Genomic DNA, 17,361 nt, shown 5'->3' with positions numbered 1-17,361 from the left:
AATGTGACCATCCCAAGCCCCTAAAAGGAAAAAAAGACAAACTCTTCCCCATTACTCAAGAATATTGTTTCACTAACATTATCCACTAAAACAATACTGGGGGCTGTAAATGTAAGCCCAGTCCCTTCTTCCTCCCCAACATACTCTTTAACTGGGTTGTCTGGTTTATCCCTGAATACACCTGGGTTGGTCCTTTTGGTAATTGACTGCCATGGGCTAAGAATCTGGTTTTCAGAAGATCACAAATATGCATCATGGCATGTTTGCACAATATTGCACAATATTTCTGGCTAAGTGGGTTCCAACAATACTTGACTATTTCTAGGAAGTCCATAACATGCTAGGCAGACCCTCTGTGGTGATCTTATGGGAGGACATACACAAAAGCTCCATGTAATGGGGAGGTGTGAATGGATCTGAATGACTGGAGAAAACACTTATATAGACAAAATCAGATGCATTGGAATACTGGATTTTTCCTTTCCTTGTACCCAAACATTTAACACATTGTCTAGCACAGAGGTTCCCAAACTTATTTGGCCCACCACCCCCTTTTCAAAAAATATTATTCCATCCCCCTGGAAATCTACTTTCTTTAACTCTTTAACAGTTTTTTTTAAACTTGTGTCATTTCAAAAAACATAAACATAAAAACATAAAATATTTTTAGATGACACATCAAAACAAAGATTAGGAGTAGAATCTCTTAGGGAAAGTATATGTTTGTATATGTACATATGTGTATATACTTATGTATATATCACTATCTATACATAAATATATCCACACTTAATTGTAGCCTCAAGGTAGGGGGGAGGAGGAAAGGAAAAAAAAAAAGAACAAAGTAAAAAGCGTACAGCAGAAAACAATAGAAAGCCTACAAGGAAGCAAAGAAAAGATGGACAGCCTTCAACATAACACTCAGTATTTGATATATAGGCTTTCTTGAAATGGAAAGTTATTACTACATATTCTGAATCCTCTCCTACATTCTGCTATGCACATGACATTTTTTTCTTTTCTTATTTTATATTTAAGTTTAATATTTGAGTTTATAATATGTTTCTTTTTCTTTTCTTATTATATATTTAAGTTACTATTTCTCTAAAATAATTTTAAAAGACATCTTAAATTTAATAATTTATTGTAAATTTGTGAGGTTTTTCTTACATTTAAATTTTGATGACACAATATTGTGTCATACAACTGTATAGTATCATATTGCAAACAAGTCATTACATGTACATATTCCTGCCAATGCATGCTGGACTTCCCGTCAATGCACGACATGCTCATCTGCCAGCATTTGCTTGTTAAGACCTGTTGGCGGACTTGACCACTGATGGATTATAACTTGTATTTTGTGTGTTTATTTGGAAAATAATGTAATCACTACAACTTTAACTCTGTTACACAACAGATGAAACACGTATGATCAGTTTTTCAAAATTTTCTTATTTTCTTTTCTTTCCTTATGCTTCCACTGCCCCCTTATTTTTATTTAACACCTACCAACTGCACCTGAGGCTACTACCACCCCCCCCATTGGTCCAGTATCCCCCAGAGGGTGAACCTATGGCTAGCACACACTAGGCATTTAATAGATGCTTGATGACTTGACATAACTAAATTTATGTTCTCCATTTCCTATACCAGAATATTCCAGGACAACATGTTGTTAAATGAAATGGTTCCTGTCCTGAAAATCTTGTGGATTTTCAAAAAAAAAAAAAGAATCTTATGTTTCAACCAAGAAGGTGCAGCTTACAGTATTTTTACTGGTGCTATTTATAAAAAACCCAATTCTCTGAAATCTCTGCAGAGCACGAGAGACTAAGCCCATGAGTGAGACACAAAATGGTATGAAATATAAATCTGATAAAATAACACATTTATTAGATTTATTCAGCAGCATCATTTCCCAGTTGCTTTTCCAATCAAAATACATTTCATCATAATTACAGCAAGAGCTCTAAACATGGGGAACAAATATGAGAACCCAGGTACAGAACAATCAGTGGAAAATGTTTCATTCATTATACATTTATTAAATTTGCAGTTTATAGGCATGGTTAGCTAGGGGGAGGTGACAAGAAATATTAAATTATACATTCTTTCAATGGCCCTAGACTTTCATTAGATGGTTCCTGTTATGTATACTAGACTATGTTATTACATAGAAAAACTAAGCTATCTAGTACATTCAGGTCCAGATATATGAATTCAACCAGAAGACCTAATAATGACTATTACTAAACACTGTTTCCCTTTCTATTCACATCCACTTCAAGAAATAAATAGTCAATGACAATGAAATTTGCACAAAATCCCCAAACCAAAGTTTGAGTTCTGATTTGCTAGGACTTTTTGTAAGATACTTGATGAAAAGGTAGATAATTAAGCATTTTCCAACTAGAGCATTTCGGTCCCCAGGAAAGACTGCTTGAGGTGCCAGTCAAGTGAGTGAACTGTTCTATGTGTCATCAGAAGGAAAAACAATATATCATTAGATGAAGTTCAAAGTATCACATAGTGTGATACCAGCATCTAATGATACGAAATTTTCTTATAGATACTGCAAATAGAAATGTTTAATTGGCAGTTCAGGGGAGAGTCCACAAAGAGAGAGAATAGCACATATGTTCTACTTTGACAGCATAAAAATGTACAATGGCTGTTCAGGTTGTCAGTCTTCGAACTAAAATATACTAAATTATTTTCCTATCTTCTGCATAAACTGAAGAGTCTATAGTCATCCTTTACATATTAGAGTGTATGTGTGTATGTGTGTGTGTGTGTGTACAGAGCCATGTTTTAATATGGAAGAATTTGGAATTTAACAGTGCACAGTAATTCGGTGCTGGTGTATACAAATGGATATCATGGAGTAGGCCAGGTTCTATTTCCTGAGTAAATCTGAAGATGAGAATATGGTGCCCTTTGTCTGAAATGGACAAGGCCTTTCAATTACCTTGATTTTTATCCCTCCATTGAAATAATTTACCTCTTGAGATGTAATAACCAATTCAGCAAACATTTTAATTAGCAATATCAATGACATGATAATCTTTTCCAAAATTTACAAATATACAAATATATTTATAACATTACTTTCAGACAGCTTCAGTGCAAAGATATACATATAGTACATTGTGATAATTCTTCATAAAAATATGAGTTGGCATGAGTAAAAAAAACCACAAGGCATAGTTTCAACAGACATCTCCAACTATAGGCAAGATATTATATATATGTATATATATGTATATATTTTCATAAAGTACTGAATGTTAACCTTTTTCCATCTGTTTGTAAAAAATATATGTGCAAAAGTATATTTCTAATTATTCCCTAGAATCAATGGCACTAGTTACACCTCAGAGTCCTCTTTTACAAGGTTAGCGGTATCTTTAAATGTATCTTCAGTGGCTATGTAAGCTGGAGTTTGGGCTTTTCTTTGAATGATGTCAGCAGGAAGTGATGGAGATGGGGGTGGCACAGCAGCCATAACTTCCTCTTGCTCCTTCTCCATCTACAAGAATAATTTAAGAATTATTGACCTTTATTCATCTTCACCTGCCTCTCAGACATCTCAGACTGGATCTTCAACAGGTCTTAAACTCTACATGTCTAAAGCTGAACTCATTATCTTTCCCCCAAACCTTGCCCCTCCCCAACTCCTACCTTCCCTGTTATTGTAGAGGGCAACATCATCCTCCCAGTCCCTCAGGCTCACAATCTAGATATCTTACTTGACTCCTCACTATCTCTTACCCCCAATATTCAATCTGCTGCCAAGGCCTGTTGATTTTATCATTGCAACATCTTTTAAATACATACTCTCCTCTCCTTTGATATGGCAACCACTCTGGTGCAGGCTGTCATTGCCTCATGTCTGGATTACTGCAACAGCCTGCTGGGCCTGCCTGCCTCAAGTCTCTCCTCACTCTAATTTGTCCTCCATTCACTCACCAGAGTGATTTTCCTAAAGTGTAGGTCCAACCATGTCAAACCTCTAATCAATAAACTCCATTGGTTCCCTATTGCCTCCAGGATCAAATAGGAAATGTTCTGTTAGGCATTCAAAGCCCTTCATAACCTAGCCTCCTTTTCTGTCTTCTTCTATCTCATTCACTGAAACATACTCTTCAATCCAGTGACACCAGCTTTCTTGCTGTTCCGTGAACAAGACACTCCATCTCTTGGCTTTGGCATTTTTTTCTGACTGTCCCTCATGCCTGAAGCATCCTCCTTCATCTAGTGTCTTCAGTTAAGTCCTAAATTAAAACCCATCTTCCACAGGAAGCATTTCCCAACCCTTCTTAATCCTAGTGCCTTTCCTCTTTCAATTATTTCTTATTTCTCCTTTTTATTGTTACTGTTGTTTGTCCTTCATTTTCGAAGAGGACCAAAGATATCACGAGGTATGATGTCCTGATGTGTGCATGAATTGGAAGCTTGTTTGTACATATAAGACAGCCCCATGCCAGGTACTCCCTACAATTCACCCCACACACTACTTTCCAACTTCCTTTTGTGTGTTATCTTCCTACAGTAGTTTGAGGTCAGGGACTGTTTTTGCCTCTTTTTGTATGCTCAGCACTTAAGCACCATGCCTGATGGTTAATGCCAGATGCTTAATAAATACCTATTGACTGACTGATTTCCCATGCATAACTGGAAGGACAAATGCATATGTGGGAAGGAAAGAAATCTGAGTCAACTTTTGGTATTGATTTAAAAAAGGAGGTGGATGAGGTTGAACAAGAATATGTATGTCTGATTTGGCAAAGTAATTTGAGCCTAAAGAAAAAAAATCCCAAATTAAGGAAATATTTTACCTCTGCATAGATTGGATTTTCAAAGTTGGTACTTTGCTTCAATTTTCGTTTGAAGAAATTCCATTTTGACTCCTAGAGGAAGAGAGAAGGGTTGGAGGGGGAAAAAGGTAATTTTCAATAATGAGATTTTAATTTTTCCACTTGACCTCCTTCTCTGAAAGACAAAGGAGTCTGAGGCCATGTTCTTCAGCTGGCCCTGTTAATGCTTTAGGACTATCTATGGTCTCTGAACTGAAACACAATTTTGTGCTCTTTCTTTTCACCTAAGAGTTTTCAAAGCTCCATCCACCTTCAATTTTTCAGTGCATCTACCTCTTGCTTTGAGTAATGGGTCATTATACCAGTGTCTAAATAAAACATGTAGACCAGTTGACAAGCACTGAATCCAGAGTCAAAGTATCCACTACATGCAAACCCCAACAAACATGGCTGCCTTTGACCTGATTCTCCTTGGAAAATAATTTATCCTTTCTAGGACTCAGTTTCTTTATCTGAATGACTAAGCATAATCAATAGTGAGCTGGACTTGAAACCAGGAAGACCTGGGTTCAAGTCTCACCTCAGATACATACTGACCGAATGATCCTGGACAAATCACAACACCTGAGTTCTTCAGGCAACTGTCTGCTAACTTGCACTGGTGAAGGGAATTTCTTCATTGGGGTAACTGGGCAACACAGTGGATAGAAGCCAGGCCTGGATTTAGGAAGACCTGAGTTCAAATCTGACCTGAGACACTTACCAGATGTGTGACCCTGGGCAAGTCACTTCACCTACCTCTCCCTCGGTTTCCCCATATGTAAAATGGCTATAATAACAGCACCTACCTCCCATAGTTTTTGTGAGGATAAAACAAGATATTTATAAGGTGCTTAGCACAATGCGTGGCACATAGCTATTATTGTTCATCTGGGAGTTACCAATAACAATTAAAGAACAAATTCTAGTCCCATCCCCCTGAGCTCTCTTGGAGCTCTAAACATCTGGTCTAGGTTTTATACAAAAGTAAGGAGAAGAAGTTGGATTATGACATCATTTCCTGCAATGACTTCCTGTTCTTTAGCTGATTTTCCACATAACCATTTATTATAGCATAGCCACTTCCCAACCAGTATTTAAAAGGCCTGGAACCTCAGAGACTAATGACGAACAATAACGAAATCCTTAACAAACCCACCTGGAAGTCATCGTGGGAGGGCTGGTGATGTGGTGGCCCATGTCTTAGTGCCACAGATCAGATGATTTATATACTATCTCTCAACACCTTTGCTCACAGACAATGTTCTTCTTGCTGACTATTGCATCTTGCCAGAAAGCATGGAAGTAGGGTCAGCTCACTCCAGATGGCATCTAGACTACGTTTTGTGCTTTTCAAAGACAAGTGATGGAGTGATGGTAGCTTTGTGTCCCTAAGAAATCTTCCAAGTAGTCCAGAAATTTCATAATTTTCCTGGTTTGTGGTATGGAGGCCACCCATAGTTCAACGGAATCAAGAAAGATCCATGATAGAATTCCTCTACCAACCAGATCCCAACCTGTCCATGACTTAGTAGATAAGTCCTAGGAGTTGTCTGAGATGCGGGTTAAATTATTCCTCAGGGTCAAAAGGTAGCGTCAGAATTTTAACCCATGTGTATTGGGTTCAAAATATTCTGAAGAGTCCATAATTTCACCAGACTATCAAAGGGGTCCAAGACACACAAAAATGGTTAAAAATCCCTGTTATAAGGGAAGGATTCTTTCTAACTCTAAACCAGTGTTTTTCTCCCTACACCATCTCACCTTTCTGTAGTGTTTTATGGTTGACAAAGCATTTCTCTCATACCAACTCTGAAAGATAAGTATCATTATACTCATTTTACAGTTGAAAAAACTGGAACAATCTGTTCCATAATCTACTGGGTTTTTGATCTTCCTCAGTATGATCAGACTAGGAACTCAGGTTTTTTTGAGGGAAGACAGAAAATTTCCTGAATCACATGCTTCTAAGTGGACTAGCCAGCCTGGCTTTGTAATAAAACCCTGTATAAGGGCTTGCCTGAGTTCAAAATCAAAAGGTTCCTAACATAAGAAGTAGAGCTTGTAACTTTTTTGCTTTTATCTCCTAGGGAAATCAAATGCATTTTTAATGAAAGCCTAGAAAAATAATATCATGGAGCCACTCAGATTTCATGTTCCTAACATGGATTCGTTTGAGCATATTTTCAGGTGAAAGAAAACCCGCTGAGAGTCCCCAGTACTTTAATGTCACCCTGGAGTGACCCTTAGCAACTAAAGTGCTGCCTCCTTTGAAGCAGTCACACAATCACAGGTAGAGCCAACATTGGAACAAATATCTAAGCCCCTGGGCATCCAGGGGCAACAGGTTCACTCAACCATAGAAGTCTGAGATGAGCATCTGGCCCCATTAAGTATCGCATTGAATCATCAGTTAATAATTCATGAGACCAGATTGAAAGGAGAGGAGATGACTAAAGAAGACTAAAAAACCTAAAGTCAACTCCTCTTCTAGGCTTCCCTCAAACTGTTTGTGGTGATGGATAGTTAAATAGGCTTCATCCTGAGCAAATCACTCCCTGCAGTGTCCCTAGCCACTTTTTCCTACTCACTCAGTCTAAGCCACAGCATCTCTTTTATCTAGTGAAAATGATGATACAAGAACTCTGTTTGATGAGCATGAGGCTATGGTACTCAAAGTGCACAGAGGGAAAAAAAAAAGAGCAGCCTGTGAAAGCAAATCTGTTATTGCCCAGAGCTTTGTCAGGGCTGGAAGACTGCATTTGTGAAACTCGGGCATCAGGTGCCTGGTTTGGAAGGAGATATGTTTAATATTCAAGGAAAAAATCAGCCCTTTGAAAAACGTGACTGAAAAATTCTCTTTCAAGCCAAGGTCTTATTTTCTTTGACAGGAAACAAACAATAAGCAAGCTAGAGATGGTCATTAAGTCAGGGATTCCTTCAAATGTTATCTTCAGCTGGATTTACTATACTAATACCAGTTTGCTTGCAACAATGAGTGCCCAACTTTGACTGAACCTAAAGAAACCGTGGCGATGGTCACACTAAATTGATATGTTTTTAATTTAATTTTTAAAATTTTTATATTCATTTTAAAATTTTCCAGTTCCAGATTCTCTCTCTAGCTATAGCTCTTCCCCTGCCCCTTTCGAGAAGGAAAACAATATGCCATCCATTATACATGCAAAGTCATACAAAACATATAAATGGACATTTTAATGCATGTGAGATGGATAGGTGGGCTCCTTTCTTCCTCTATAATGGAAAAATCAGGGTTCATGGAATGTGGGATGGGAAGGAGTCAAGGAGGGGAAAAATCTGGCTAATAATTCTCAATCTTTGCAAGGCATAGAATGAACCCCAGGACTCAATGGGCACTATACTTTTATCAATATAGATCTTACATTTAGAGATAGAAGGAACATCAGAAGTCATCTGGTCTACCCCTCAACCCTCCATTTGCAGATGAGAAAACCAAGGTGTAGAAGGCTTATGTGACATCACACAGGTAATAAGAGGCAAAGCTAGAATCAGATCCATGGACCCCAAATCAAGCCTACTTTCAATGGTTATCAAACTGAGTCAGATGAAACTCTGTTAAGCTACCTGTTTGCAGGTTTCTCTTCTTTACTAAATGGAAGACAGATGTTTTCTTAGATTTATATAATTCTTTGCACTTTAGCTCTATGTCTCCTTGATCCATTCAAACATGAACAATTTACCAAAAGATCTGGGACAGAGGTTCTTATTTCAGGAGGTGTGTGAACTTGGATAGGAAAAAAATTGCATCTGTATTTTTACTCCTCACTCCAAAGAGTATATAGATTCACCAGACTATGAAAGGGGTCCATGACATACAAAAGAGGTTAAAAATCACTGTTCTGGGTAAAGAACTAGGATGAAACATCCCCACTTAGCCTCTTAGAGTAGATTTTGACAAGACCCTACCCAAAGCCCCAGATACACTGGTCACTGGGGAGAAGGTATGAATTCTCAATAAATTCTTGATTTATATCTTAATTCATGACCACTTATCCCCAACCTCCCCCAGTCAAAAAGAATGACTCTGAATATGAACTGTAGGTATGAGTCACAAGCAGCTAATTCATTATACATTAGTATTTGGAATTCTCCATTTAAGTATAGGCTGGACTTCTGAGGACAGTTAAAGGTGAGGGCTATGTTCCATGAAATTCTAATTAATTTGAAAACTATTCTTCTTAAAGATGGCTTTTCTCTCAAGTCATCACCCCGACAACTAAGGACAGATGGAATACTCTATCTAGTTTCTAAACTCCATCCACAGGAAGCAGGAGTCAGAGTTTTCAGGAATACTCTCTTGTTTCTGAACTCCCTACTTTGCCTTGCCTGGCAAAATCTAAGCCTACTGAATTTTAGGCAGACATCTAAGAAATTCCTTCTGAAGTCCAAGAACTAGCTTTTGAAGCTGGCAACAAGTAGTGAGAAGCAGAGCCAACAATTAAACCCAGGACCTTTGACTCCAAATTTAGCACTCTTGTTTCATTACTTATAGCCTGATACTCAATTTTTTAAAAATCCAATGAGTATTCATAAAATATTTTATAGCATATGTGACTATTTATGTATCTTATTGTTATTATATTATGTTTATTATGCTGTACTGTGAATCTACTTCCCACTTTTTTCTTATTGCTGTTTCTAAAAGTTCATTCTTATTTTTAAGCCCTATGTTTGGATTAAAAATAAATAAACATCCAGACGTGGTGGTGCAGGGCTGCAATCCCTGCTGCTTGGGAGGGTAAAACTGGCAGCTCTTTTGAGCTTGGAAATTCTGAGCTGCAGTGGGCTAAGCCAATCAAGTCTCCTTGCTAATAAGATTGACATTAATACGATGAGCCCCTTGGAGCAAGACGCCACCAAGTTGCTTGAGGAGGGACAAACCAGCCAGCCCAGGTTGGAAAGAGAGCAGGTCAACCCTCCTATGCTGATCAGTGGTGGGTTCAGACCCATGAGTAGCCACTGAACTTTTAGCTTTGGTGCCATATAGAAGATAGATAGCTACTAAACATAAATAAAAAATGTTAAATTAATATCACAAGTACAAAATTGGGGGAGAGGAATATGAACAGACAAATGTTCTTATGAAAAAATATGTGGGGATTAAGTGGATTGTAACCTCAGTATGAGTTAACAGTATGTCAGGGCAGACAAAACAAAAAGCTAATGCACTGTTACACTGCATTAAAGGAAGTATTGCTTCCAGAATGCAGGGTTTGAGAATACTGTTCATCTCTGCCCAAATCAGACCACATTTCAACTATTTATGTTTTCTTAAAGTGTCATATTTTAAGAAAAAAATGACAACAACAAAAGAGGGTGACCAGACTGGTGAGGTACTTGATCTTACTAAGAATGGCCAAAGAAAGTGAGGAAAGAAATATTAATTCTGGAAATAAAAAGACTTGTGAGGGAGACACAGAGTTCATAGGTGAGAGCTGGAAGCAATCTTATTGTTCATTAAGTTCAATATCTTCATTTCACAGGTGAGAAAATCAAGACCTAAAAGTTGTACAAGTTAGGTTTCATTACAAGATGAGTAGGGAGAGGGGGAGCTGTGGGAAGTATGAGGAGGCATTACAAGGGTTGGAAGCCATCCTGGTGAGTGAGACAATGCATTAATTAGGCAGATATAAAAGGATTGCCTAGCAGCAGTGAGGGCCCGGTTGAGGTTATGTACCATAAATCTGTAGTTGACCTGATTGGCATAGCTTCATGATTTTCTTCTGTTTCATTCAGCAGCATGTGTATAAGAGCAAAGGCAGATGATGGTGGGAATAATCCAAGGCTAAACTCTTGGCAGGGCAAAATCATCAATATAATAAGGTAGCAAAGGACTCAAGAGAAGAAGAAAGTGTAAAGTTGAACTAGTTCACCAAGGGGTCAAGGGGGGGAAGGGAGGAGAGTGAACTTAGTTTGAGGGTAACAGCCTGATATTCATGATGCTTGAGGGGTGGGGTGGAAAAGAGCTACTGGCTAAGAGAAAAGACCTTGTACTGATGTGGGAGCTAGGCAAAGGCACAGGGCTGAGACCTGAAAGGCAGTTTTCAAACCACATTGAATAGCTAGGGATCTGATTTCAAAAGAAACTAATGAATAATTTTCAGACTTTTCTTTAAAAAAACTCTAGATGGTTTATCTTCCATAAAGTAAGAATCAGAGCTTTAGAGCATAGATCAGAAAATTACAGAAAATCTCAGAATTAGAAGAGAACCCCTCACCTACTTCCCCAGAAGTTGGCCGTGCCAGGACCTATCTAGGCACACCAAGCAGCAAAAAGACTAGATACCTGCCCTATACTCCTTTCCTACTCACATCACTACAGGGGAACCTTCCCTCCTACCATGCTTTTCCCCTTAACATATGCTATGTGACTACTCATAGGGCTTAGATGGCACATGAGTCAACAACTGAATCTACCCTCCAATGAGGTGGATGACCACCAAAAATTTAACCTCTGTTTGCCTCAGTTTCTTCAACTGTAAAATGAGGATAACAATAGAACCTACCTCAGAGGATCAAATAAAATAATATTTGTACATAGCACAAAGTAGACACTATCTAAAGGCTTATTCCATTCCATTCCATTCTATGTGACAAGTTTGCAAATATCTAAAGACAGCATATCTCCCCTAAGTCTTCATTTCTCCAGAATATTCCCAGTTCCTTCAAGTATTTATCATGTGGCATGGTCCCCAGGCCCTCACGCTATACTTGTCCTCTTGTGAGTGAGCTCTAGCTTTTTAATATCTGTCTCAAAACATGGCCTCAGAACTGAGCACAATTCTCTAGATGTGATTGGACCAGGTCAGAATACCGGGGGCCTAACACTTTTAGCAAAGTCTAAGATTGAATCAGGTTTTTTTTTTTTGGAAGCCTAGACACACAGCAGACTCATATTGAGCTGTAAGTCAATAAAATCTCCAGAGTTCTTTCAAACAGATTGTTCTCTAGACGAGCCTCCTACACTTTATATTTATGAATATTTTGAGATTCATTTATGTAACTTTAAAGAGGATTATAAATCCATATGAGTAGAAGCCAGATCTGCTCATAAACTATATAATTTGATTAATTCTAATAATATAAGAGAGAAAGGTGCCTAATTGCACTTTGACTTGTATTATTATGTACAACTAAACTAAAAAAAAAAAGCTTCTTGAATATATTTATAATTACCTATGATATGCATTTTTCTTAAAAAATAAGTAGACTTGAATTTTTTAATCCACTGAATTTCTCATGACGAGACTCTGGTAATAAGGTTATATATTACAGGCTTTTAATTTTTTAAAGCCCGATTGCCCAGACAGAGAAAGAGTACAAAAGCCATCTGGTGGCCATAAAGCGTAAGTGCTATTGGACTATGTCAAAAGTGCATCCGATTGCCACCCAGTGGCAAAAGTTAATAAATACAGTGGCTCAGTTGCCCAACAATTCAATTCCACAGACGTGTACATGTATATATTCAATATTGGGAGATGGCTCAGTGGATAAAGCACTGGGCCTGGAGTCAGGAAGATCTGAGTTCAAATCCAGCCTCAGACACTTATTAGCTATGTGACCCTGGGCAAGTCACTTCACCCTGCTTGCATCAGTTTCCTCATCTGTGAAATGAGCTGGAGAATGAAATGGGAGACCACTCCAGTATCTTTGCCAAGAAAACTCCATGGACAGTATTGGCTTGACACGGTCCACAAGGTTATGAAGAGTCAGACATCACTGAACAACAACATTCAATATAGCAAATACCCAAGTACATCAGTGGTATCAAATTCAAAGAGACGCTGGTGGCCGCTAACCCATACATAAGGACCCTGCATAGAGACTTAGAAAATCACATATTAACATTTTCTATTCTATTGTACTTCTATTCATTTTGTTAAATATTTTCCAATTTTATTTTAATGTGGTTTAATAGCACTCATTTTGTATTTTATACCTCTGAAGGACACAATAATTAGATTCATTTAAGGAAAAAAATTTCTATGCATGGATGCTGTAGTCTGGAAATGTCATAAAACTTGGCAAATATATCACACTAGGACATATCTTACCAAGAAAAGAGCACCAGCTTTAAAGTCTGAGGACCTGGGATTGAATCCTGGTCACCTGTGTGACTTTAGGGAAATGGCCTAACCACTCTGAGTCTCAGTTTCCCATCTGTAAAAGGAGGTCTAAACAGGCCCCGAAGGTCTTTTCCAGCTCTGGATCTATAATAAGCTATATTTTATGTCTCTTTTATCACTGTGGGTTTTCTATAAACATTAAATCAAACTTTGTTAAAGTCACATCCCAGAATGTAAAGAAGCCAGACTGTAAGAGTCTGTTGTCCTTCCTTTTTTTTAAATGTTAAATATTGCATGAAGCTTCCAATACTTAGAAACCAGAGTATTCATCACACATCTATCTAATGTTGCTTGCATGTTACTTGGAGAGGTGCAGGGAGACAGCAGGGAGGGGGCCGTGAGGGAGGGGAGAAGCATTAGCTCTGCACTCCTGAGGATCTGAGATTCAGGGTTTCTTAGTTTTACATAGAAACACCCATAGCTCTGGAGCTGACAAAGACAAAACTAAAGGCAAAATTGAAAGGTCTCTTAAAATCAAGCACAGCATACCTGGGCAGTTTCTGTTGCTTGTGTTGTTTCTGCACTTGTAGAAGGTTGCTTTTCATCAACAACAATTTCTGAAGAACTGATGGGATTTTCATAATTTGGATTATCCTCATTTCTGAATTCAGTTACCTGTAAACACATTAAACCTTTTTATCCAGCTCCAAAGAGATGAAATAATAATTAAAACTCAATTAGAAATTTCAGATTAAGAGACTTTAGCTGAAGAGTAAGGAGAAATGATTTGCTCTTTAAGAACAAAAATTGAAAGTCTGGCCCCCAACAGTATAAAATCACTAGCTGAAACATAAAAAACAGAATTTCTCAAATGTTTCATTCATTTCAATCACTTCGTTCATTGGGTATTTTGCTCTCCCATATCCTTGAAGTTATATTTTCTTTTGATAGCACAAGGAAAATTCCATGCACTAGCAGAGAGTACAAAGACTGTCCCACTTTCCAGAAGACAAAAACATTAAATACTAAATGAGTACTATGATTAGAGGATAAAAAAAATCTCCAAACTCTATAACAGTCACAATCAGATTTATTAAATATGTTTCTGGCCCTTCTTACAATTCCATTTCTTCCCAAAGCTCTCTATAGTACTTGATTAAAAGAATTCAGTTGTATATTCTAATAAACACATTTAGAATAATAGAATACTGTGGGGCCACAGGAAATATTTTAGAATAATTAATCTTACTTTAGGTTATCGTTTTTATCTGAACCCTTTGTTAAACTGGAAATTTTCTCCCTGGAGTATTAGAATTTTTCCTTCCAAACATAGTCCTTTTCCAAAAATTCCCTACTACAGTCGAGGGCATCACCATCCTTCTAGCCACCTGAGTTCACAATCTTGCTGTCATCCTGGAATACTCACTCTCACCCCGCATATCCAGAAGGTTGCTAAATCTTATAATTTCTTTCTCCACAACAGCTTTCAGCTATGGCCCTCTTCTCCATGTACACAACCACCATCCAGGTTCTGCCCTTTATTGCCTAGACACTAGAACATTGTAGTAGTTTGCTAACTGGTCCCCCGTCTCATCTGTTCCTTCTCCATTCAATCTATTCTCCAATCAGCTGCCAAAATGATTTTCCTCATGCATAGGGCTGACCATGTCATTCCCCCTATTCAATAAACTACAGTGATTGCCTGTTTCTTTAGGATCACATCTAAACTCTTCCATTTGGCATTTATACTCTTCACAATGTGGACTCTTCCTATTTTTCCAGTTTTCTTACATATTACCTTCTTGCCTGCACTCCATGGTCTAGTCATACTACCCTGCTTACCATTGTTTTTCACATACGGTGCTCAATCTCCCTTCTCCATACGTTTGTACTGACTGTCCCATATGCATATGTCCCTTATGCCTATGCCTCCTGACCCCCACCTCTTAGAATCTCTGGCTTCCTCCGGGATTCATGTGCCACCTTCAGCAGGAGGACTTTCCCAGACCTCTCAGCTGCTGGTACCTTTACCTCTAAGGCTGCCTCCACCTACTCTGTATGTATCAAGCATATACTTAGCTGTGTCTGTGTTATCTCCTCCATTTGAATGTATAGTCCTTGAGAACTAAGCCTGTTTTTCTTTTCTGGGTTGAGCTTGTGTTTTTTTTTTTAATTTTGTTTTTGTTTTTGCATCTTCAGGGCTTGGAATAATTTCTGACACATAACACTCATTTAATAAATGCTTATTAATTTGTAACATTAGAAACTATAGAGATAAATGTGATAATTAACCTTCCAGAAATTTTCTACATTTCTACTGGCATAGAGATCCTTCCTGAAAAGAAAGTATTATAGTATCTAACATCGATTTTAAAGAATGGACAGACAGAGCATACTACATTTCTTATATGTTCATAAGCTATGTTTTAGGTCCATCATTAAATTTATTCTACTTGTATTCTACAGAGGCATAGCTGAGGAGCAAACAACAAACAAAACAAAGCTTTAGTAATGACGTGACATTAGAGCTTTGATAACCACACATCAGAAGGTTAGTTAAATGTTTTCAGTACTCTAAATATTCTCGTCCTAAGTAAGGAAACAATTCAGTCTGACATTTAAATATGCCGTCTGTTGTCATTCCTATGAAAATCTAAGTGTTAAGAATGAATTCATGCTTAGCAAGAGAAGACAAAAAATGGTTTTGGCTGCTGCATCCTAAGCTCTGAGGCCTCCTCTCCCTTCTCTTTTTCTCTTCTCTCCTTCCTGGTGAAATACTGTCCATTGTTGGAGTTGTAATTACTTGGCTTTATGCAAGCCAAAATGAAGAGCTTCTTGATACAACCAGAGAAGAACTCTAAACTTTCAACAATGTTTATGGGACATAAAATAGTTCTGATTTTTTAAATATTGCTGTAACATCTTGACTCCACCCCATCTTTGCCAAAAGTCAAAGTTAGAAATTAACTAAATTCATTTATGTGCTTCTGTCTGTTTGTGAGGAGAAATTAAAAGAGGTTTTAAAATTGATGCAACTGGACAAAAGAAAAACAGGGAAAGAACAGCACCAGAAGAGCTCATCAAAAAGGAAGAGTGTTCAGTTCTCACCGGGGCCTGCTGATCAACATTGACCACACTGTCTCTGGCTGCATACATTGGATTTTCAAATATGATGGGCTGCTTCCCTGTCTCCACAGCAAAGTTTTCATTCTGAGAAAGAAAATGATGCTATTGTCACAATCCCCAACACCAGGTATACAGTGACTTCAAATGTCTCACTGTTTGTTGTCAGCAAAATTAGCCAAAGAGAAAGAAATTATCTTAAAGACCTTGAAAACAAAAAGGCAACAGAGACATGGGCTTTATGGAAGATGGCATTATCTAAGCATTATCTAAATATAAATTCAGTGACACTAGAACTGCTTTCCTTATGGATGACAGCCTCACATGGCCCACCATATCTCAAAGTCCTCAGGCATGATTCATTTTTCTCCTGGCCATGTTCTCCATGCTATACCACCTCTGCATTCTGAAGTTTTGGAAACCTAAATGAATCAATACTGTCATTTCTACTAAAAAAAAAAAGTATATCAGTCTATCCCCTATGGTTCCACTTACCATCCCAGTGACTTGTCAAGTCAAAATGCTCCTCCCCAGCTACCACTCCCCTGTATGTATTCTCCCCCATCCTCATCCTTGAAAGCAGGAAAGGAGTGGGGGTTTTCATATTTATATCTACAACATTTAGGACAGTACTTAGCATGTAGTAAGTGCCTAAGAAATGCTTTTTTAAAAATTCATTCATTGGTAGAGTTTCTTTCACATTGAGTATCCACTTGCTATCCAAAGCACAAGCTATGAATCTTGTCGGTTACATGTGGACAGCAGAAAATAGACAAGTTAGTGAATGAGAAAAATGATTAGAGGGAGTGACTGAGGAGGAATCATACTTCTGATATGACAGATAGCATAAAATTATAAGGAAGGAGGATACCAACTAAAAAGTAAAAAGAAAAATATGCCATATCAGTCAAAAAAAATTCTTATCCCCAAATACATACAAAATGGCCCCAGAAAAGAAAGGATTGAAGAAAAACCTTATACTTCTGAGGCTGTATAAGAGATTTTAGCAAATCAAATTCTGTTTAGAACTAAAAGGTCCCAGAAAATACTAATTTTATTTCTACTTTCAAAACATTGATAGATTACAAATAACCCATTTTTTCTTTGCATTAATTGTGTATTACTAAAATCTAACTTGTAAAGAAAATGATCAGAAGACTTTAGTACATTTCTGTCCTTTCAAAAAATGCTTCTATCGAACCCATACCTAAACAAGAGAGAAAGAAATCCAAAACAATGAAGATGGCTCCACATTTTAAAGATCCATTTGA

General features: G+C 37.7%; 1 protein-coding gene across 3 annotated transcripts in view; it reads right to left on the bottom strand.

Moving 5' to 3' along the window:
* Positions 1–1,879: 1,879 nt before the first annotated feature.
* Positions 1,880–17,361, bottom strand: part of LRP2 (LDL receptor related protein 2) — a 258,128-nt gene continuing 242,646 nt past the window's right edge. For all 3 annotated transcript variants that reach the window (XM_027866126.1, XM_027866127.1, XM_027866125.1), the window contains 4 exons: positions 16,076–16,177; positions 13,517–13,642; positions 4,842–4,913; positions 1,880–3,532 (listed from right to left, as the gene is read on the bottom strand). In XM_027866126.1, the coding sequence (XP_027721927.1) occupies positions 3,371–3,532; positions 4,842–4,913; positions 13,517–13,642; positions 16,076–16,177 (462 nt within the window). In that variant the 3' untranslated portion in view covers positions 1,880–3,370. The remainder of the gene's footprint in view (positions 3,533–4,841; positions 4,914–13,516; positions 13,643–16,075; positions 16,178–17,361) is intronic.

The sequence above is a fragment of the Vombatus ursinus genome, unplaced genomic scaffold (assembly GCF_900497805.2).
Source record: "Vombatus ursinus unplaced genomic scaffold, bare-nosed wombat genome assembly UNPS02014779.1, whole genome shotgun sequence".
Classification (NCBI taxonomy): Eukaryota; Metazoa; Chordata; class Mammalia; order Diprotodontia; family Vombatidae; genus Vombatus; species Vombatus ursinus.
This window is presented reverse-complemented; position numbering and strand designations above follow the sequence as displayed.